Here is a 25,335-nt window from a genome sequence, read left to right as displayed (position 1 = left end):
AACTTTGCAATGAAAATTAGTGTGTGAATATTTAAAATTGATTTCTAGTCTACTTTTAAGGAATTATTTCAATTTTCTGTATTCAGAGGTTGTCACTAATAAAATTAGCTAGCTGTCTTTTTTTTCTTGATTATTACTCACAACAGAAAGCAAAGAGGGAAAAATGGAAATTAAAAATATTTTGCTACATTTTTCTTTCCTTTTTCTTTTTCTTTGGGGGAGAGGGGTGTCACCAGGGGGTTTCTCTGTAGACTTGGCTGTCCTGGACTCACTTTGTAGACCAGGCTGGCCTTCAACTCATAGAGATTCACCTGTTTCTGCCTCCCAAGTGCTAGGATTAAAGGCATGTGCCACCATGCCTGGCTCAAGATTTATTTATTTATTATTTACATAGTATCAGACGAGGACACCAGATTTCATTATAGATGGTTATGAACCATCTATATGTGGTTGCTGAGAATTGAACCTTTGGAACCTCAGGACCTTTGGAACAACAGTCAATGTTCTTAACCTCTGAGCCATCTCTCCAGCTACTTTTGGGTTATCTGTTAAAAATAACTTGGTTAGAAGGTTTGGTCAAATTGAATTTACCTGTTCCAATTATATAACCTATTGTCAATTAAAATTAATTATATACTATAAGAATAAAAAGTAATTCCATAAGAATAATGATACTAGATTTGAAATTATGCCAATTAAGTCTTATCATAAATGATGATTTAAATGCCATTTTAAGCACACCTACATTACAGATCCATACTGCTCCAATACTTATTCTTAGAATCACGGATGAATACAGAGTCAATACGCTATTAGAGTTTATATGAGTTCTTTTTTAATAATATTTGTATTGTTACCCTAACTTAAACAATAACCCTGTACATTGCCAATAATTACCACATTTTCAGTATTCTCCAAAGCATCTATCATAAAGCTGAGCACATTTAAGATGACGAGTACTTGTTACAAAATGAAGCAATTAGATTCCGTTAATATAGAAAAGCTAATATATGATGCATCTTGATTAGAATATCTCAGTTACTAGGCTATTTTAAAGGAACTTGTAAATATACAGCTTTGAATATTCTTGTGAACATTACCATGTCAACTCACCTACTAACCCCATTGTTTAGTTCATTTACCACCACTCTTCTGCTCCAGGCCATAAGATCTCTTTCAGTGGCCATCTGGCTCCTAGGAGCATTGTTGTGCATTTGTCGAACCCCTTCAATTTGACCACTACGCCGAAGGCCAATATTTGGGGAAGAAGGTATGTCCATATTTGGACTACTCAGAGCTGAAGTAAAAGCAAGAAAAAAAAACTGATAGAAGAACACTGTAAACAGCAGTCAGTGGGGTATCATTGTTAGAGGTAGAGCTATATGTTGATTTTTTACTAATGAAGATATAAACTATGGTGCAGAGAAACTCTAACTCAGAAGATTGTCACTCAGCAAAAGTTAACTGAGTGAGAGGTTCCAAGGGACCCAAATAAAGAACTGTTTTATTATAATTTTCTGAAGTACTCAAGAAATAAGTAAATATTCTGTGCATTGCCTCAAATTTAAATGATAAATTCACTTCTATGCAACCCTACATATGATTTTTACCAAAAATTTAAATTAATTATGTGAATATAAAACAAACAATTAGGAACAGTGGTATAGGCCTTGGGAGGTTAAGGCACGAAGACAGCAACTTCATGGGCAAGAGTTGATCACAAATTGTAGTTCAGTTTAGAGACTTTGCTATATAAGACAGCGAGCTCACACGCTAGCAATAAGGAAAAATTCTCATGGTTGCATTTGAAAGTTAAGAACTCATATTTACCCAAGAAAACACAGGATATAGATAACTTCACAACAAGAAAATTAAAATAAAACAAGCATTGAAACACAATAACACAACCAACTCCACAATAAAAGAAACTAACATTCATTGGTCACTACTACCTATCAACATTAACAGACTCAACTCTCCAACAAAAAGACACAGACTAACAGAATGGTTGCAGAAATAGGATCCAACATTCTGCTGCATCCAAGAAACACACCTCTGTAACAAAGATAAACACTACCTCAGAGTAAAGGGCTGGAAAAATGTTTTTCAAGCAAATGGACTCAGAAAACAAGCTGGGGTAGCTATCCTAATAGCTAATAAAAGAGACTTTCAACTAAAATTAATTAAAAAAGATGAGAAGGAACACTTCATTCTCATCAAAGGAAAAATCTACCAAGAAGACATCACAATTCAGATCATTTATGCCCCAAATACAAGAGAACCTACATGTATAAATGGAACATTATTAAAGCTTAAATCACAGAACAATCCCAACACCTTAAAATTGGGAGACTTCAGCACTCCACTCTCAACAAGGCACAGATCATCTAGACAGAATCCAAATAGGGAAATAATGGTGCTGACACAGGTCCTAAATAAAATGGACCTAATAGATGTCTATTAGGTCCAATAGAACTTTTCACCCAAACTCAGAAAAGTATACCTTCTTTTCAGCTCCTCATGGAAACTTCAAAAAATTGACCATATAATAATCCCTTGTATCATATCAGACCACCATGGCCTAAAACTAGACCTCAAACAATAACAGAAATAACAAAAAGCCTACATGCACATGGAAACTGAACAACTCTACGCAATGACAGCTAGGTCAGGTAAGAAATGAAAAAGGAAATTAGAGACTTTGAAAAATTAAATGAAAATGAATACACAATGTACCAGAACTTATGGGACACAATGAAAGCCATGCTAAGAGGAAAGTTCATGGCAATAAGTACCTCCAGAAAAAAGTTGGAGACATCTCATACAAGCAATTTAACAGCACACCGAAAAGCCCTGGGGAGGGGGGGAGCAAATACACTCAAGAGGAGTAGATGATTGGAAATGATCAAACTCAGAGCAGAAATCAATGAATTAGAAAAAAGAAAACAATACAAAGAATCATGAGACCAAGAGCCAGTTCTTTGAGAAGATCAACAAGATAGACAAACCTTTAGCCAAACGAACTAAATGGCAGAGAGAAACTATCCAAATCAGCAAAATCAGAAAAGAAAAGGGGGACATAACAACAGACACTGAGAAAATCTAAACAATCATTAGGTATTACTACAAAAGCCTACATGCCACAAAATTTGAAAATCTAAATGAAATGGACAATTTTCTTAATAGGTTCCATTTACCAAAATTAAATAAAGATCAGGTAAATACAGAGAATAATCCTATATCCCCCAAGGAAATAGAAGCTGTCATCAAAAGTCTCCTTTCCAGAAGAAGCCCAGGGCCAGTTGGTTTCAGCACAGAATTCTGCCAGACTTTCAAAGAAGAACTAACTCCAATTTTCTTCAAACTATTCCACAAAATAGAAACAGAAGGAACATTACTAAACACATTCTATGAAGCCACAGTCACCTTGATACCTAAACCATACAAAGACCCAACAAAAAAGAGAACTTCAGATCTATCTTATGAACATTGATTCAAAAAATACTCAATAAAATGCTTGCAAACCAAATCTAAGAACACATAATAAATATCATCCCAGGAATGCGGGGGGGGGGGTCAATATATGGTAATCCATCAATGTAATCCTACATATAAATAAAGTGAGGGAGAAAAAACACATGATCATCTCCTTAGATGCCAAGAAAGCATTTGACAATATCCAACAACCATTCATGCTGAAAGTCTTGGAGAGATCACTGATAAAAGGTACACACCTAAACGTGGTAAAGGCAATATATAGCAAGCAATATAGCCAACTTCAAAATAAACACAGAGAACTTAAATCAATCCCACTGAAATCAGGGACAAGGCAAGGCTGCCCACATTATCCATCTCTTCAACACGTACTTGAAGTCCCAGCTAGAACAATAAGACAACTAAAGGAGACCAAGGGAATAAAAATCAGAAAGGAAGAACTCAAAATACTATTATTTGCAGATGATATGACAGTATACATGAGTGACTGAAAAAATTCAACCGGAGAAATTCTTTAGCTGATAAACACCTTCAGCAAAGTGGCTGGATACAAAATTAACTCAAAAACCTTTCCCTTGTATATGAAAGACAAAAATGCAGAGAAAGAAATTAGTGAAACTACACCCTTCAAAATAGCCACAAATAACATAAAGTACCTAGGGTGACTCTAACCAAGCAAGTAAAAGACCTGTTTGAAAAAAATCTTCAAGTCTCTAAAGAAAATTAAAGAAGATATAATAAGATGGAAAGATCTCCCATGCTCATAGATGTGTAGGATTAACATAGTGTAAATGGCCATTTTGCCAAAAGCAATCTACAGATTCAATGCAATTCCCATCAAAATACCAACATAATTCTTTACAGACCTTGAAAGAAAATATTAACAGCTATATTTGGAAAAACAAATTGCCAAAGCGATTCTGTACAACAACAGATCTTCTGGAGCTATCTCCATCCGTGATCTCAAGCTGTACTACAAAGCAATAGTAATAAAAACTACATGGTACTGGCATAGAAACAGAATGGTGGGTCAACAGAATCAAATAGAAGATGCCAAAATAAACCAAAATAAACCCACACACCTACAGATACTTGATTTATGATAAAGAAGCCAAAAACCATACAATGGAAAAATACAGGATCCTCAACAAATGGTGCTGGTCCAACTGCATGTCTACATGTAGAAAAATTCAAGTAGATCCATAATTATCACCCTGCACAAAACTAAAGTCAAAGTGGGTCAAAGACCTCAAAATAAAACAAGACTCACTAAATCTGTTAGAAGAAAAATTAAGGAAGAGTCTAGAACTCACTGGCACAGGAAACAACGTCCTGAACAGAACACCAACAGCACAGGCTCTAAGATCAACAATCAATAAATGGGATCTCATGAAACTGAAAAGCTTCTGTAAAGCAAAGGAGACAGTCATCAGAAAAAAATGACAGCCTACAGTCTAGGAAAGGATCTTCATTAACCTTATGTCTGACAGAGGACTAATTAATATCCAGAATATATGTAGAAATAAAGAAGTTAAAAAGCAACAAATCAAGTAATCAAACTAAAAACTAGGGTACAGAGCTAAACAGAGAATTCTCAACAGAGGACTATCTAATGGCAGAGAAACAGTTATAGACATGCTCAACATCCTTAAGTCATCAGGGAAATGCAAATCAAACTGACCCTGAGATTTCACCTTACATCCATCAGAATGGCTAAGAGCAAAAACTCAAGTGACAATACGTGCTGGAGAGGATGTGGAGAAAGGGGAACCTTCCTCCTTTGCTGGTGGGAATGTAAACTTATATAACAACTTGAAAATCAATCTGGCGCTTTCTTGGACAATTAGGAATAGTGCTACTTCAAAATCCAGCTATACCATTCCTAGGCATATATCCAAAATATGCTCAAGTATACCACAAGGACATTTGTTCAATCATTTCCATAGCAGCTTTATTCATAATAGCCATAACCTGGAAACAACCCATATGGCCTTCAATGGAGGAATGGATACAAAAGTTGTGGAATATTTACACAATGGAATACTACTCAGCAAAATAAAAACAAGAAAATCATGAAATTTATGGGCAAATGGTGGAATCTAGAAAGGATCATCCTGAACGAGCTATCACAGAAGTATGACACACATGGCATATACTCACTTATAAGTGGATATTAGATATATAATATAGGATAAACATACTAAAATCTGTACACCAAAATAAGCTAAGCAAGGAGGAGGACCCTGGGTAAGATGATCAATCCTCACTCAGAAAGGCAAATGGGATGGACATCAGATGAGGGAGAAAACAGGGAACAGGACAGGAGCCTACCACAGAGAGCCTCTGAACGACTCTACCCAGCAGTGCATCAAAGCAGATGCTGAGACTCATAGCCAAACTTTGGACAGAGTGCAGGGAACCTTATGAAAGAAGGGGAAGAGAGAAAGACCTCGAGGGGACTGGAGCTCCACAAGGAGAGCAACAGAACCAAAAGATCTAGGCACAGGGGTCTTTTCTGAGATTGATTTTCCAACCAAGGACCATGCATGGATATAACCTAGAACTCCTCCACAGATGTAGCCCATGGCAGCACAGCCTCCAAGTGGGTTCCCTAATTAAGGGAACAGGGACTGTCTTTGACATGAACTCAGTGGCTGGCTTTAGACAATGCGGTCATTACTGATGAGACCTGATAGGCTAGGGTCAGATGGAAGAGGTGGAGGACCTCCTCTATCAGTGGACTTGGAGAGGTGTATGGGAGAATATGAGAGAAGGTATTACAGCTGGGATAAAAAGTAAATAAACTCTAATTAATATAAAAAATTAAAATTAAAATTAACAAAGAACTCATATTTCTTTATAAATTATAATTAAAACAATTCAATACACACATACATATTAATCTCAAGTACATAAGCACATTTCATGAAATGTGGAAGGGAAGGAAGATGTACAATAGATAATAACATTTGTTTTGCATGTGGCAAAAAGGCTAAGCAGGTAATAATGGTGTTTGTTTATAAGCCTGGTGACCTGAGTTCTAGCCCATGGAGAAACACATATAGACATATAGACACGTCCATACAAAGTAAAATGGAAAATTCTTTTAAAGAAAAATCATTATTAAGTAAAGTATTTAATCATATAGTAACTTCTCCAGCTATTAAGATCAAACTGTTGTTTAAGTCTATGCTAGAGTTTTATTTGTATTACCTAAGAGGTTGCCAGACTTTTGTCTACTAGCCTATTTTCATCCATTCAAGAGATGGATGATATGTTGCTTTCCTTTCTACAAAGTAGGGCAATTATCAAATGGTATTTTCTAAACCTAAGATGATTTAAGTTTAAAAATTTCATAAATTGGGTCCCCCAACAAACAGGACTTATTCCAAGAAACAAAAAATTTCAAATAAACTGAGTAAGGAGGAATACTGTATTTAAATACACCACCTACATTTTTTATTTATAAATGATTTTGTAAGTATAAATTAATAAAACAGTTTGCATTGATAAATATTTTCACATGTAGTAACTTGGTATAAGTAATGTAACTGAAATATGCTTTTATATTTTCCACAAATGTGTAAGTACTTACCACCATTAACAGAATATGATCTATTAATTGGAAAATGTGGAACATCTCCTTCATTAATTAGTCTGAGATCTTGTTCTCTTTGTAACTCCCTGATTATCCCATCAAGAATGCTTTCTTCTTCGTCATTGGTTTGCTGTCCAATTACCTGTTCTACTACCTCACCATCACCTTTATGAGACCAAAGATAAAAAGTCAGAAATATAGATTACATTTTATTATACCTTAATATGGTAAAAAAAAATTAAGCTTAATCTTAAATTTATAAGTTTCTTAAAAGTAAACTCATAAATTGTAAGAGTAGCAATTACAAATAATTTAATATGGAAATAAAGTATAAATGAAATATTTTATGGGAATTAAAAAATATGTAATGATTTAGCAATTGCATTTTATTTAACCAATAGTCCTAAATGAGACATTAATATCAAGTCATATTAAGGAATAACTATAATGGTCAAGTTAAATAATCCATTTTAAAAATAAATTTTCTATGTATTATATTCTAAGGACAAAATCACGAATTAGAGATTTGAATATTGGATCTTACACTGTAACCCAGCTTGGCCTGGAATTCATTATATAGTCCTGCATGGCCTTGAGCTCGTAATGGCAATCCTGCCCCAGCCTTCTGAGTGTTGGGATTACAGGTAGAAACCACTAAGTTTGGCTTAAGTACTGTATAAACAAGCTTGGGCACAGTTAACCTAAAATGTTCGGTGTCTTTCTTTTATGAAATTTTTCATTCTGAAATAAGTTACAAGTATGGTCTCTTAAATAAATAAATATTTTTCCTTCTTTATATACAGTGTTTTAACAAGCAGAAAATTAACTTTATGATAAACTCAAATTTAACATATACTTCTGAGAGAAAACGTTTAACTTTTATCTTTCTTAAATGCATGATGTCAATTTTTGTCTTGTCTTGTAATTAGTTCAAATGCTATTTGACAGAGTAATAAAGCACTTCTTATAAGAAATTAAGTAGGCTAAATTTTAAGTTTTTATTTAGATAGTTTCAGTTGGATAGTTTATTATTTATATTTTTTCTTTGGTTAATAAATATTAAATCAGAGGAACCAATGCTATTTCATTTCTCTATAACTTTTTACTTCAATTTATTCTATAAAAGCCTTACTTTCCTAGCAAAGAAAAAAATTCAAAAGCCAGGTATGATGGCACATGCCTGTAATCTCAACAGTAAGAAGGCTAAGTATGACAGGAGAAATGAAAATTCCCAGCTACCCCAGATTACGTAGTGAGATCCTGTGAAAGAAAGAAAGGAAGGAAGGAAGGAAGGAAGGAAGGAAGGAAGGAAGGAAGGAAGGAAGGAGGAAGGAAGGAAGGAAGGAAGGAAGGAAGGAAAGAAGGAAGGAAGGAAGGAAGGAAGGAAAGAAGGAAGGAAGGAAGGAAGGAAGGAAAGAAGGAAGGAAAGAAGGAAGGAAGGAAGGAAGGAAGGAAGGAAGGAAGGAAGGAAGGAAAGAAGGAAGGAAGGAAGGAAGGAAGGAAGGAAAGAAGGAAAGAAGGAAGGAAGGAAGGAAAGAAAGAAGGAAAGAAGGAAGGAAGGAAGGAAGGAAGGAAAGAAAGAAAGAAAGAAAGAAAGAAAGAAAGAAAGAAGGAAAGAAAGAAAGAAGGAAAGAAAGAAAGAAAGAAGGAAAGAAGGAAAGAAAGAAGGAAAGAAAGGAAAGAAAGAAAGAAGGAAAGAAAGAAAGAAGGAAAGAAAGAAAGAAAGAAAGAAAGAAAGAAAGAGAAAAAGAAAAATTAAAGGAGGAAATGAAATTTTACTTGCAAATATGAAACTTACTCTTCTACAATTAAATGAAAATTTTTAAGTATCAAACTGATAAAAAGGTATTCTATGGAAAAGGAAGTAGAAAAGACAGTCTATACAGCTAAACATCTATCTAACGAGACCAGGCTCCTTCTCTTGGGGTCATTAACTGGGAGCTTCCAAAATGAACTATCAATACTATAATCAATATAATTTAACTAATTACGAAAGCTTAATATAACAAAGTAAGCTTAATCATTATCAGAAATCACCCTGACGAAAAACATCATACATATGGTAATGGTTTCCTACTGTGGTAGGTGAACAAATTATCTTTTGGGCATTTTGCTATTTGTCTTAAACCTCTTACTTGTGCACAGCAGAGCTAAACAATGAAAAAACTACTCTGATAAGCTGAAATACCCAAGGAAAAATTAATAGAAATAGTACAGAATGCATGTTAAAATCTATTCCAGAATTCAGTGAGAAGTATACATCTGTAATGTTTTAAATCGGCTTTAGGAGATTGCATACCATTAGCCACATATCCCAACTGTGGAATAAGCTGTTCATCTTTACAATTTTCCCGTCCTGGTACCAGTCGCTGAAATTTTGTAGGATGAGGATTTCCGTCGACATCCACCAAGAATGGGGGAGGCATGAGGTGAGGAGCTTGTTGAGTTTGCTCATCCAATACATAGTTATTGGCATCTCTGATAAGTGGTCGATAATCAGTGTGGAAGAACATCTGATCTGGAATCTTTGTGACAGATATTTTGTTAGTGGTTAATACCAGAGAATGTAATGTCTGGGTTCTTATTTTCATTCTTATAGCACATATATTTCGAATGAGACAATTTTCTCCAATGACATAGCTAGCAGATTTCTTGTCTATAAAATTCTATGATTTGCATTATTTTGGAGATTGCATATTATATTTTCCTAATTACGATGAGTAAGGTAACAATCTATCAGAAACTGAATATTTTGATTTGAATTACAACAAACACACAAACCTAGGAGTTTATTTTTATTCAAGAAGAGTAAATGAAGTATAATATGCATGGTGAAAGATAAATATCAACCAAATCAACAACATTAAAGGTTAATACTAGTATTGACCTGACCTCAATTATGGTGAAGTCTCTTCCCAGTATAAGATTCCACAATCTACCCCAGACTCATAGCTAATAAAATACAAAGAACTAGTTGGGTGTGGTACAGCATTCCTTTAATCTCAGCACTTGGGAGACAAGCAGAAGGTTGCAATAAGTTTGATGCCAGCTATTTAGCACAAAAACTAAGATGTGGATGGAGGCCTATACACATGACCTAACAAAGTTAAACCAAAACAAGTTAAACAATTTAAGCAGATCTATAACAAGCAACAAGACTGAGACAATCAGAAAATAAAATCTACTAAGTTAAAAGAAAAAAAAGAAAATAAAAAGCAAAAAAACAAACCTTTTGAATTCTACCAGACCATTAAAGGATTAACAACAATGCTTCTCAGGCAATTACATAAAATAGGAAAACAAAAGAATGCTACCAAACTCTATTTATAAAGCCATTACAGACTAATATATAAGATACTTGCAAACCAAATTCAAGAACACATAAAAAAACATCACTCAGCATGGTCAAATTGGCTTCAAATTAGAAGAGATGACTCAATATAAATAAATAAATAAATAAATAAATAAATAAATAATACATATAAGTAGGCTCAAGGACAGAAATTTTATGATCATCTCATTTAATTCTGGAAGGTTTTTTACAATTCTTACTATGACAAAAAGCCTTGAAGAAACTAAGAACAGAAGCAGCATATCATGGGGCTGGAGAAATGGCACAGTGCACACTTCTCTTCCAAAGAACCCAAGTCCATTTCCCAGAACGCTCATCAGACAGTTCACAACTGCCAGCAACTTTAGCTCCAGGGAGATCCAGCACCCTCTTCTACTTTGCACAGGCACTGCATTCATGAGAACATATCCTCCACACACAAATATACAAATAAAAATAAAATCTTTTTAAAAAAGAAATATGGGGTAGAGAGGTGGTTCAGCAGTTAAGCACTGATTGTTTTCCCAAAGGACTAAGGTTCAATAACCCACCCACATGGTGGATTACATGGAGATACATTTGTGTCTCCAGTTCCAGGAGATCTGATACCTTTTTCTGGTCCCACTGGTACCAGGCATTCATGTGATATACAGACATATATGCAAACAAAACACTCATACTCACAAAACATATGAAAAAAATTAAAAAAAATCTCAACATAATAAAGGATATCTATAAGTACTGTCAGTAATATCCAGAAGCAGACCTATTTTCTTCAGTTTTACTCAATACAGTGCCTGATGTTTTAGAAGACTAAGACGAGAGACAGATACAAAAGTGATACAAACAAGAAATGAAGAAACTGAAGTGTCTTTATTTTCAGATAATATGACTGTATACATAACAGACTCTAAAGACTTAACAACATGGGGTTGGCAGAGATGTTTCAGCATTTAAGAACACCTGTTGCTCTTGCAGAAGACCTGGGTTCAATTCCCAGCTCCTGCAAATTGGTTCACAACCATTTGTAACTGCAGTTCCAAGGGCTCCTCTTTCTGACTTCTAAGGGCACCAGGCAGGCATATGGTACACATACATACAAGCAAGGAAAACACCCACACACACAAAATAAGTAAGTCTAATTAAAAAAAAAAAGATTTCTGCATAAAAACTCTAGGGCTGATATTTTCAGAAAAGAGGTAGAATATAAAATTAATGTAAAAAAATCAGCCTTTCTTTACACCAATGACAAGCACACTGAAGAAGAAATCAAGAAAACAATCCCACTCATAACAGCCTTAAAAAAAAAAAGAAAAAAAAACCTAAAATACCTTGTAATAAACCTAACCAAGGAAGTAAAAAAATTATACACTGAAAGCCTTAAAGCAATGAAGAAAAATGTTTTCTCTCATATATGGGCCTTAGGTTTCATATATATATATTATATTTTATATATATTATATATTATATATTATATTTATATATATATATAATATAAATGAAGAAGTGAAACTATCTCCTAATTGGGGAAAGAAAAGGGAAGAAACGAGTATATGCTCAATATAATATACAATATATCCTTGTATGAAAATCTCCTTATGCAATACAATACCATGTTTCATGAATACATACAATGAAAACATTTAATTCTAAATGTACAACCATAAATTATTACCTGCAACAAATTTATGTGTACTAACCTTTTCGTAGTATTTACTGCATCCAAAACCAAACAACAACAAATGCCCATGAGAATCTGTGCAGGCAAAATGGTTTCCATCTGGTGAAAATTTACAATCAAACACTGCCCCATGACCTTGGCCTTCAATCTGAAATTCAGAGGAGTCTTTTAAGTCATAGTAATTAATAGTCCTTCTCATATTTTAAGCAGGCAATATTATCTATCTATGTTAATATTTCCTGCCTAGTCCCTTGGATTCTGTGATGAATCAACATTTCAATGTACTCTCTGGTTTCTGCAGACAGAACCCTAGAGTAAACAATAAATCTCTGACAGATAATTATGGAAAATAAAATTATGGTGGATGCAAGAACAACTGGACCTAACATAAAAGCTTATGAAATATTAAATGGATGAATGAGGAGTTAAAAGGATCTGCATGCAACCAAATTGACAAAGGTGCTATTCAGCAAAATGAAGTTATTTTTATATCTTAAGCTGCAGACAATTAAGCAGTTAAATAACTATCTTAAAATTAAACAGTACCAATAATCAACTAACAAATGGCATGGTATTATTAATGATCAGGATCTATGTAAAGTCTGTAGAAGTGAGCTCAAAGGCCCATCCACAGTTTAGCATTGTTTAGTCTGAACAATTCTTATGGAAAGGATATGAGTATGTTCATTATGAAAGAATGGGGGTTTACTGACAGAAATGACAAGCACTCCATGTTTTATATGGTTTGTATTAGATTTATATTATGATCATCTATATTAATAGACAATATTCTGTCCAAAAAAAAAAAAAAAACAAATAAAAGAAACCACAGCCAGGTATAGCAGTGCACAACACACATGTAAACCGAGCACTCAAGAGGCAGTGCAGAAGGATCAGGAGTTAAAGGTCATCAATGGCAATGCTGAGAGTTTGAGGCCTACTTGGGCTACATGAGACGCTGTCTCCTCCAACAGCAACAAAAACAAAACACGTATATATACTAAACTATATTTTCCAATAAATTTGACTATGAAACTCACATAGTTAAGTGTACACCAGAGACAGATACATGTATTTCTCTAATTATAGATTGAAATTATAACATCAATTATATTTAATCAGTAATAGTGAAAACATTGATCTTTTGGCATTTCAGTTTACATTTTTAATCCAACTGTAAGGAATTTGATTGAAAGAATTTGGATGTAGATTTCAGAATTTGAAAAATGCCAACACCATGCTAATGAGCCATGGTGAAAGGTCTACCTCTGAATTATTTCACTGACTTAAATGTAAGATGACAAACTGTTTCTTTATCCTAGGCTACTGATTTATCAAAAAAGCAAAGTAAGATTTAATATGAATTTTATATACACAAATGTCTTACCATATTAAAGTAATTTCGAATTTTGGTCCCTTGGTCAAGATCCCAAATAAAAATGTTCCCATCATGACCTGCTGAAAGTATGATCCTTTGATCAAATGGATGTGCTTCTAGTACAAATACTTCATCATCATGTCCCTATGATGAAAATCAACATTAAAAATGTAAGAGCAACACCAGATATCTGGCTTATTTATTCAAAAGATCTTGAGTACTACAAGTCTTGTTGAGATGAATTAATTCATACCAATAGAATAGAATTCACTCATGGAAACTTCATAATTATTCTAGTTAGAGGTCCCTAAATGCACAACTACTGATTTTATAAACCTGATTCACAGATAAAAGACACAGAAAGATGATTAATGATCATTACCCACTGAAAAGTAATTTGGAGATCTAAGACTTCACTGATATTTTTTAAAAGCCATGGAAAATACAATAAACAGGGTGCGATGGCATATGTACTTCCATCAGTCAAAGCATGGATGTAGGATAATCAAAGGCATTTGGAACTACATAACATAGAGTCTCAAAGTCGAGTAGAAGTTGAAGGACAGAGAAAGAAGAAAAGATAATTTAACAGAATATTTCACCAACATCCACTGGCATAGAAGACCCTGATTGGTTCCCACTTAACATTCTCTATCATTGGTATCTGTAGTTTCAGAACTCAATAGGTTGAGGTAGGAAGATAATAGGTCCTAACTATGTAGGACAACCTTACCTCAGAAAAATATTAAATGTAGACTGGCCCAAAATATACAATGCAAAGATGAACAGGTAAAATTCCATTAAAGAAAGTACTATCAATAACTTGAAGACAACCAAAATTCCTCCCTATGATTACTAAAAATGTGCTTTCTATTCTATAACTAAGACCTTTGGTCAAGAACCATCTTAACAGGCAGTATGTCAATTTCCTAAAATAATATTCAATAAAGCATAAGTTGATATTGACAATTCAAATGATAACATATACTATTTAAGAGTACATCAGGAAAAAGTCTCTCCCAGATCACATCTGATCACTATTAGAAGTATACAGTGGTAGGGACATCTTAGACTTTTCATAATCAGCTCCTATTTGATTAAAAGTTTTTTTTTCTCTTAATAAACTGCAAGGAGAAATAATGTTTAATTTTTCATTGAATTCTAATGCCTAATCCAGAAAATTTTACATAATAGATGCTCAGGAGGCATTGTTCAAATGGAGGAGCTTCACGCCCCACTAAGACCCTGACATAAACTGTTTGAACCAATTGGTAGAGTTCTTTTCTAGCATCACATGCCCTGCAAAGAACTATGTGATGGCACATGGATATAATATAATCCCAGCACTTGAGAGAAGCCAGGAAGAACAGGAAATTGATGGTCACCACTGGCTAAATAAAGTATAAGGCTAATCCGTGCTACATGAAACTCATCTCAGCTTCTTTTCTCTTTTTCTTTTTTTTTTTTAAGTTTTTGAGACAGGGTTTCTCTGTGTAGCTTTGGATGACCCGGAACTCTGCAGGCCAGGCTGGCTTCCAACTCACAGAGATTCACCTTCCTCTGCTTCCCAAACGCTGGGATTAAAAGTATGCGCCACCACCACTCCGCTTCATCTCAGTTTTTAAAAAGTGAATGAATGAATAAATGAATGAAATAAAGACAGAAAAAGAAAATTAAATGGCTTTGTCTGTTTCAAAGACTAATTTTGTCAGTAAAATTCAGTGAAAAAAGACAGTCAACCTGTAAGAGTGTCACTAAAAAAAAAAACAAAAAACAAAAAACAAAAAAACTTTAAAGTAATTATGAAGATAGAATTTTAAATACATCTACTAAATTACAGCTAAAACCCTTAAAGCAGTAAATTTAGAAACATGGATGTGTCTTATCTAACTCATTGGATACTAGCCATATGTGGCTATTAAGCATTTTAAATATAGGTAGTACAAATGGAGCTGTTTTGTATGAAGATTGCATGAAAAGTAAATGCAAAATGTTTAATTACCAAATCCTGCTTTAGTTCCAAGTAGAAAGTATAGTAGTTTGGATATATTAAGTATATTAGTGAAATTAGTTTCTTTTTAATTTTGGCTGCTAGAAAAAATGATATTATATTATGTATATGCCTTATATTTGTTGTTTGGAATATTAATCCAAACCAACACTTCCAATTAAAGACTTAAAGAAAGAATACAGGTTATTTTTTTTGGTTTGGTTTATTGACTACTTGACAGGTGTTGAGAAAGATTTTCATATGTAGCCCAGGTTAGCCTGGTATTCAATATGTATCTCAGCCTAGACTCCAACCTGTGGCAGTCGTCCACCTCAGCATCCTATGTGCTATGATTATAAACAGAGCTGAAGATTATCACAAGTAGTTGAATAGGGATGAAAGCAAGGTAAAGCAGACAGTGAGTTAAGTTTCTAGTCTAAACTGTGCCACTGAATACTACACTCAAACTCCATGACATTCACTCGGATTTGTCTCAGTAAAATGCTTATGAATGGATAATGAAAGCAGAGGGGAGGAAAGGCCAACGCATAACATGATGAACCAACAAACAACCCTGCACACCTGAATTCTATGACTTCCACAGATGTAGCAACCTTCTATTATGAGAAATATATTTAAAAATTAAAAGCACTATCTTTTTACCTATTTCCTGCTGTTTCCCCTACTTCTTACATAAACTGACCACTGAAGAAAGAAAAAGTAGGATATACCCCTAAAATGATAAAAAAATCTTAACTTTTGCTAAAAACAAATTATTGTACACTTAAAGACATATTAACATCGAGAAATGGATAAATACTAGCCTTAGAAGTAATGTTAAAAAATTATTCTTGCTTTCAGTGATGTATCATGTGTTAATTTTATCTAGTAGATATACCAAAGGACCCCCAAAATATTCTCCAAAGACTAATAAGTCATAGAAAGGAAAGAAAAACTTCAATATCTCTCTCCTGGAATAATAAAAAGAATAATAAAAAGACCTCTTTAGATCTTTTTTCAGACAAGGTCTCTCTATATAGACTAGATTGGTCTCAGACTCCTAGGTTCAAATAATCTTCATACCTCAGCCTCGTAAGTGTTAGACCTACAACATACCACTGTATTAGCTTAAATAGTTTCTTTTCCTATTAAAAAGTATAATACTTACAGATAAAGTATGAAGAAGCTGCCCTGTGACAGAATTCCAAACTTTCAAAAGGAAATTGTTCACTGCGGTTATAACAGTGGTATCATAACGATCCCAAGCCACCATAGTCACCTTCAGTTTAGTGACTTTGTCTTCTGCAGATGTCAAATTATTCCTAATGGAATAATGTGAAGTATTAATATCTTGTATAATTTAACAAAGGTAAACACAAAACAACAAATATGACCAATTTTTCTAGGAAATGGAAAATGATTAGATAAAAAAATCTGAGTATTCATTAAAAAATAAGCTATACCCCATTGTAGAATAGTACCTATAAAGTGATGCCAGTGAAAGCAAAAAGTATGGAAGACAAATAGTTGTGCTGATTGCTGATTAGCTTTTTGTCAATAGAATACAAGCCAGAGTCATCAGTTGAAGGGGTACCTCAGTTGGGAAAATGCCTCCATCAGATTAGATAAGACTGTATGGCATTTTCTTGTCTAACTATTGATGTGGGAGGGTCCCACCCACTATGAGCAGTACCGCTTCTGGACAGGTGGCCCTGGGGAAGAAAGTAGGCTGAGTAAGCTATGGAAAGCAACCCTAAATATGTAGTGTTCCCCATGGCTTCTGCTTCAATTCCCGCCTCCAGGTTCTTGCCAAGAGTTCTTTAGTGATGGAGTATGACCTGGAAATTGTAATAAAATAAGCCCTTTCCTCTCCAAGTTGCTTTTGACTGTTTAATCACAGCAATAGGAACCAAGCTAATTCAATAGTTACTTGAAAGCACACATGAAAAATTGAAGATTAGAAATAACTCTATATCTTAAAACATAAAATTCACAGTATGATCATGTTGGCTTCCAGGCAATGCAAAAATGTACAGTGGTCATATTATCACCTTAAATATTACTTTAAAGAAAGAACTAATTGACTTTCTAAAATAAGTATCAGGAAATTTATTGACTTAAATGGCTGACATTAACAATATCTGTCTATGACTATAAAAGTCAGTTTAGTTTAATAAGAGAGTCAATTTAAAGGTCAAACATGAAAAACCTGAATTATCTCAAAGACACCAATATATCTTCTCATCAGCATTATGCTGCTGAAAGCAGATACTGATTAAACGCATATAGAATGCTGAGTATAAATGTCAACAATATGAACTACAAGGGAGGCCTTAGTAATTAGAGTAAAAGATAGATTCGTAGTATTTAATAAAAATAACTGTTAAAATACAAGTACAGATAGATGTAAAAAATGACCTATGAAAATAAGCCAGAAAATAACTCCATGGGAATCAACAAAACACAGTCAATGAGAGCATCGCAATAGATCACAATATCATACAAATCCACAATGTTCTAGTTAATCAATAGTAAAGGAACAGTTCCTCAGAGACAATTAAGTTGCTAAAATGCAATTTTCATGTCTAGTAATTAATTTCAAACAAAAATTATATTCAATGCAAAGGATGATACAACATGAAAGATCCCCTGAAATATCTATTATATATTTTTATCCACTCATTTTGTTTTGTTTTTTTGAGACAGCCTTTCTCTATGCTTAGCCTTGGCTGCCTTGAACTTACCCACTCGTTTTAGTAGCCATATCTAGCACTATAGCCTTCCATTCTTGTTGTTGATATTGCCATATTCTTGCTGTTCCATCTCTACTTCCACTAACAAATCTTAAGCTGGAAAAAAAAAAAGTTAAAATAACCTTGTTACTTTTTCCCAAAATTCATCAAATTTTCTTGATTATAAAATAAGTTACCTTCATACACTACTGAGATATGTAAAATAGGACACTAATTTTAGGAAAAAGTTTGGCAGTTCCTAAAATGCTAAACATAAAGTTATCTTTCGACCCAGCAATCCTATTCCAGGTACATAGCCACCAAAAAAGATACTAATCTATACAAAATGTATATGTGAAGATTAAAATTTTAGTAGGAAAGAATAGTAATATGAGTGCTGGCTTATGATGCAGCTGGGCATGGTGATGCATGCCTTTAATCTCAGAACTCAGGGAGGCAGGTAGCTATGAGTTTGAGGCCAGCCTGGTCTTCAAAGTGAGTCCAGGACAGCCAAGACTACACTGAAAAACCCTGTCTCAAAACAGCAAAACAAACAAAAGACCAACCAAACAAAAAAGAACATGGCTGCTCTTGCAGAGGACTGGAGTTCAGTTTCTAGCACCCATGTCCAGTAGTTCATGAAGGCCTGTAACTCCAAGTGCAGATGATCTCATCTCCTCCATGGGCAACTGCACTCAGGTTCACATACCATGTTGAAACACACACACACACACACACACACACACACACACACACACACACACACACACAAAATTAAAAATAAAAAGACGTGCTAGAGAGATGGCATCAAGGTTAAGAGCATGTACTGTTCAATTCCCAGAACCTATGGCAGGTGGCTCATAATCTCTTTTTAACTCTTGCTCCAGAGGATCTGCTCTTTCTGGCCAGGCTCCTTACGTACCCACACATATGTTGACACATATCCTTGAGTGCACACACACACACATTTAAATACACACAATTAAAAATAAAAAATAAATATAAATAACTTGTAGGAGCCCAGAGAGGTGCCTCAGCAGTTAAGCGTAGTTGCTGCTCTTCCAGAGGACCTGGGATAGGTTCTCAGCACCTATGTCAGGTGGCCTACATATACTTGTAAATGAAGCTCTGGAGGATCCAAGCCCTTATTCTCGTCTATGCAGGGATCCACATACAGGTGATTAATGCGCCCGCGCGCGCACACACGCACACACGCGCGCACACACACACACACACACACACACAGAGAGAGAGAGAGAGAAAGACAGAGAGAAGAGAGATAGACAGAAATAAATTTAAAAGTCCTTTACGAATAGTAATATGGTTAAATTATTCTTAAATTTTATTTTAAGGTATTGTAATTCTTAATACAGATAAGCTGTGGATCACCATTATTTGCTTTTATATTTCACAAAGATGGTCAAAGTACATCTTTGTAACTATTCACTGTTCAAAAGTACTTAGAAATAAAACAAGTTACCACAGAGTTGTCACATGGGCATATAGATAGAAATGTAGGCTAACTTGATCTACTTTGTACAAAATTTTAGACCAGCATAGACTATTACATTTTGGAGTCAGATATTTTGGAGGGCTCTCAGCTATCTGTTCATAATGTCTGGCTTTACAGAGATAGGTGATGAATCTTATGGACAGTAGAGATTGGTGATACAAACGTTCAGAGGATGTCAAAATAAATAGGAAATCTGGAGCCATCAGGAAAAGCTCCAAGTACAATGTGAACCTTAAAAACCACATGAGACATAGAAAAGATAGACTCAGGAGGGAGAGAAAGGAAGGCACAGAGAAAGAGTAGGAAAAAAAAGAGAAAAGAAGGGAGATAGGACATGTAGGAAGGATAAGAAAATAAGGTAGAAGGATAGGAATGATGTGAGAGAAAGTATAAGCAAAGCAATGGATGAGACAGTATCAAACTATGAAATAGGAACAATGCATAAAGCAATAGGGAAAATGTACAAATTCTTATGAGAAAAGAAGGTAGTTGTCTAAGCAAAGTTGTACGGAGTTTGGAAATGCCAGGTTAGTATTTAAATTTATTCCAAAGCAATAGAACAGAAATGCTAACAACAACAAAAAAAATCTGAATAGAACAAATGTTTACTTGTCAGGCATACTAATCAAACAATACAATTATTGATTTACTTAGGTGGTAAACAAAAACAGAAAAGGCAAAGTAAACAACAACAACAAAAGAACTCGGGAAGACAAAGAGCAGATAGACTATGGTCACACCTAAGTTAAAATTTTCAAAGAGAGGCAAGTTATCAAGGAAGACAGACCTGGAATTTGTACCTCAGTGACTAAAGTAGCTCTTTTCTGCTTCATGCACAGTGTCTTTAAGGTGAGAAAAACTCTGAGCTACTCTGTCTAACGTTTTCTCCCTGTGAGAGAGCATCAGTACAACTTGCTTCTGCTGGCAAAGACGATATAAAAAATCTCCTTCTCCATGAATAAATATTTTAAGCTTTATCTTTAAAACTAGACAAACAATGCAAGTAACTAAGATCATCTTAAAACAACAAATCTTTGGCAGTTAGTGAAATTATTAGGGTACAATGAGGAATATCCAGAACTACAGGAGGTGGGTCAGGGTACAAACTCATTTCTAGGTCTGACTGCAGTGACTGTAAATTGAGCTTAAGTAGCTAAACTTTAAGAAAGATGACATGAAAACAAATGCTTAGCCTAGAAAAGAGGAGGACTCTAGGGAAGATGCTTAATCCTCAGAAGGGCAAACAGGATAGACATCGAAAGTACAAGAAGACAAGGAACAGGACAGGAACCATCCACAAAGGGCCCCTGAAAGACTCTACCCACCAGGGTATCGAAGGAGATACTGAGACTCATAGACACACTTTGGGCAGAGTGCCAGAATCCTTATGGAAGAAGGGGAAGAGAGAAAGACCTGGAGGGGACAGGAACTCCACAAGGAGAACAACAGAGGCAAAAATACCTGGGCCCAGGGGTTCCTGCAGAGACTGATATTCCAACTGATATAAGGACCATGCATGGAGAAGACCTAGACCCTCTGTTCAAAGAAACCCCTTGGCTGCTCAGTTTCCAAGTGGGTTCCTTAGTAAGGGACACAGGGGCTGTCTCTGACATGAACTCAGTGGCTGGTTCTTTAATCACCTCCTCCTTGGGGGTGCAGCTTTGCCAGGCCACAGAGGAAGATGATGCAGCCAGCCTTGATGAGTCCTGATAAGCTAGGGTCAGATAGAAGGGAAGGAGTTCCTTCCCTATCAGTGGACTAGGGAAAGGGCATAGGGGGAGAAGAGGGAGGATGGGCGGGACTGGGAGAAGATGAGAGAGGGGGCTACAGAGGGGATACAAAGTGAATAAATTTTAATAAATAAATATATAAATTTAAAAAATAATTTGTAAGTGTGGTTCTTGAGATGACAATGTCTGGATATCAACCGGCTTGGTTTGGAAGGAATAGTAAAAAATGTCAAATATATCTTTATACAAGTATGTACTCCATAATTACCTGTCTCCATTGTTACAGAACTGAACAGCAACAACTTTGTCCTAAAATATAGAATAGACTTTTGATTAAAATGAACTTATGTGAAAAATAAAGTGTCCCTAAACTTACATGCAAAAGCTTTACAAAGTAGATTCTATTTTAATATGATTCTTATTTTAAAAGCTCATTTCGCTTAAAAAGATAAACTGCTGAAGCCTCAAACAATGTACAAAATAAGTTTGTGGTATTCTGAAACAAACTAGACATAAACAAATCTGCTTATAAATCATATCAAATGGTGAATACTTCTGAATAGGTACCACTAGAATAAATCCTCCCTAAGACAATATAGTAATAGAAGAAAACACCTTAAAACAACTGAGTTCAAGCCGGGCATGGTGGAACATGCCTATAATCCCAGCACTCAGGGAGGTAGAGGCAGGTGGCTCACTATGAGTCGGAGGAGAGCCTGGTCTACAAAGCTAGTTCAGGACACCAAGGTTACACAGAGAAACCCTATCTCCGAAAACCAAAACTAAGAAAACTAAGTTCAACGAAGCTTCCCAATTGTTTGATTTGTACAACTTCATAAAACTACTTATTTACTTCCATTTTCCACATGTTCTTTTAAATGTTATAATGGATTCATCTAATATTCTGAATTCTATACTTTTTATGCAATGATTTAATTTTTCATACAAAGATGACATTAAAACCAAACTGAAATTGTTAATGCTTTCTGCTTTCTTTGTAAATGAAACTAAAACATATCCTCATACACTATACTCATTTTCACAATACCCAGTTATCAAACTACCCTTGAACTTTAAATAAAACAGTAACAAATTATTCATACTTAATGATTTTCATTTTTAAAAATTCTTAAACTACCTATATACCACATATTTCTAATTTACACTGTTTTGTGGTATCAATATGGAATTTACTGATAAGTTCTGAATTCTCACTGACAGTTGCCATAATTTTGGATGTCCTGAAGAAATAATACAACTTTAACAACTAAAACTAACATAAGTGGCAGACCACTGGTTTCAACGGGATAATACTTTTCACTTGATAATACTTTGTGCTTATCTGGGACCCTGCAAATAAAACTGCAAATCAAATTTTCTTCATCAGTTCCCCCTTAATTCATTCCTACTCATGCATTCCCTCTTCTCTCAGTGTTCTGTGAACTAAACTGTGCTTATACACACAGTGTTGAGGGGATTTCCTTGGCATGCTAACTTCAAATGGATGTGTTACATCAGTGGTCTCACAATGAGAACTTTGAATATTTCTAACCTTTTCTCCTGCACAAATTAAATAAACTTCCAATATTTGGCATCTAGAATATGAAGCAACAAGGTGAGAGCAAGCTGGATTTGTTTATGTCTAAAATCAGACAGTTCTCAAAGGGAGAAATGCAAATGGTCAATAAATATTTTAAAAGGTACTCAACATTCTTAGCCACCAAGGAAATGCAAATTAAAACTATATTAAGATTCTATCTCACCTCAGAATAGTCAAAATGACTATGGCACAGAAAACTAAAAAATGATGGCCAGAATATGAAGAAAAAGCAACCCCTACACTGCTGATGGAATGTAAAGTGTTAGAGGCACTATGAAAACTAGTATAGAGGTTTCTTGAAAATTCAAAAGTAGTTCTAACATATGACCCATGGATATGACTCTTTTGTATTATTCACACAAATGACTCAAATTCAACCCACCACAGAGATTACTTGGACATTTGTGTTTGTTGATGCATTACTCACAATAACTAGTAAGTGTAACTATCCTATATGTCCATCAGCAGATGAATGGGTAAAGAAAATTTGGTACATACATATGAGATTTTCTCTATTCATAAAGCAGAATGAAATCATGACATTTACAGGAAATTGGATGGAACTGGAGATCACTGGGTTTAGCTAAGTAAGGCAGGCAAAGAATGTCAAATATATTTTCTCTCATACACAGAATCTAAACTTATATATATATATTATATATATACTTGTTTATATATACATGTATTTATGTATGTATTTGTGTGATATGAAAGTAGAATACTATGAGAGAAGAGAAAGAAATTTAAGAGTATAAGAGGAATAAGAGAGGAGAACAGGGTATATGTAAAATTAAATCAAAAGAGAGAAAGGGGATAACTTGAAAGAAGGAAGAGAGGTGGAGGAATGGCTTTTCAGTAAGAACAAAGTATAAGATCGATGTATGAAAATGACATTGATCTGATTACTTTGTATGATAAATAAAACATTGGTAACAAAAATAAATGAAGACTGCTATTCCTAAGGAAAAAGATTAGATTCATTGAACCTTTGAAGACACTGTGAAAAACATACAAAGATCAAAAGGCTCAATTCATAATAGCATTTTTCCTATGAATATACTTAAAATGCCTTTTAAGTATACAAAACCTTTTATGTATAGTCAAACAGGGATCACCTTGTGTACTAAAACCATAATAATTCCAGAATTTTACATTTATGTTCATTACTAAAGAGGTATCTTGAACTAAAAGTTTTAATATGCATCTATATTAAAGATTGGTACAGATAAGAAAAGATAAGAGAGGAAGATTAAAATATAATGCAATAAATACAAGTGTCTTTTTTTTTTTTTTGCTCTTACCGTATGTGATTCTAATTCAGCAATTTTCTCTGGTATCTCAGAACCCAAATAGTATATTCTAATAACATGGTCAGTGCTACCTGTTGTAATGAACATACCACCTGGAAGATTAAAACAAAACAAAACATATAATATCAAGGCACTCCTTTAGTTGTAATTAATTCTTTAGTTTGTATTAGTGTCAAGCCTTCAAGAAACATAATGTTGTTTTACAAATACTAATGTCATATTAATACTTCAAAGAAAAATAAAATTCAAGAAAAACAAGAGAGTTGTGCCAATAAACACAGCTATAATCCTAGCCGGTGAGGAGGCTAAAGCTGAAAGACAATAAATTTTAAAGTTGGCCAGGTCTTCAGAGTGACTACAATGCCAGCCTGGACAATTTAGTGAGATCTTACATCAAAAATAAAGGGGGGGGGGGGCGCAGAATGAGACATTTCAATCCTCAAAACCCACATAGTTGAGGGAGAAAAATGACTCCAAAATGTTGTACTCTGACCTACCCAAATGTGCCATGGCACACACAGAGGCACATATACACATATACAATAAATAAATAAATGTTAGAAATTAAAGACCTCCCAGTTTAAAAGGTTAAAAAATTAATAAATAAAAAGTGAAAAAGAAGACTCTGGATATAGTTCAGTGGCTGGTTGTTTCCCTAGCACATTCAAGGTCCTAGGTCCAAATCTAAAGTGTTGTATAAGACAGAGAAATAGATAAGACAAGCTTATCCTTTACCTAAAAAAAATATACTAATTATACATTAAACATTGGCTTACTGATTAAAAACTAGACAAGTCAAAGCTTCTAAGAATTAACTATATTTTTATAAAAATACTATGATAAACTCAAAGATTATTTTTTCTCAAAGATTATTTATTATTTATTTATCATCTTACAACATCTTATATGTGAAGCTGAAACTATGTATACTTTCTGCAAAGTCATGCTAGGAATTTTGTATTAAATGGGGGAGAGTT

General features: G+C 34.4%; 1 protein-coding gene across 1 annotated transcript in view; it reads right to left on the bottom strand.

The window, feature by feature from the left end:
• Brwd3 (bromodomain and WD repeat domain containing 3) overlaps positions 1 to 25,335 on the bottom strand; it is a 102,938-nt gene that overhangs the window by 40,993 nt on the left and 36,610 nt on the right. The window contains exons 11-19 of the mRNA XM_060375448.1: positions 24,350 to 24,450; positions 21,717 to 21,757; positions 18,218 to 18,322; positions 16,642 to 16,795; positions 13,493 to 13,627; positions 12,125 to 12,253; positions 9,393 to 9,618; positions 7,091 to 7,258; positions 1,114 to 1,297 (exon numbers count right to left, since the gene is read on the bottom strand). Coding sequence (XP_060231431.1) covers positions 1,114 to 1,297; positions 7,091 to 7,258; positions 9,393 to 9,618; positions 12,125 to 12,253; positions 13,493 to 13,627; positions 16,642 to 16,795; positions 18,218 to 18,322; positions 21,717 to 21,757; positions 24,350 to 24,450 — 1,243 coding nt within the window. The remainder of the gene's footprint in view (positions 1 to 1,113; positions 1,298 to 7,090; positions 7,259 to 9,392; positions 9,619 to 12,124; positions 12,254 to 13,492; positions 13,628 to 16,641; positions 16,796 to 18,217; positions 18,323 to 21,716; positions 21,758 to 24,349; positions 24,451 to 25,335) is intronic.

This window comes from Meriones unguiculatus, chromosome X (assembly GCF_030254825.1).
Source record: "Meriones unguiculatus strain TT.TT164.6M chromosome X, Bangor_MerUng_6.1, whole genome shotgun sequence".
NCBI classification, from domain to species: Eukaryota; Metazoa; Chordata; class Mammalia; order Rodentia; family Muridae; genus Meriones; species Meriones unguiculatus.
The sequence above is the reverse complement of the archived record's forward strand: the minus strand, read 5'-3'. Positions and strand labels throughout refer to the sequence as shown.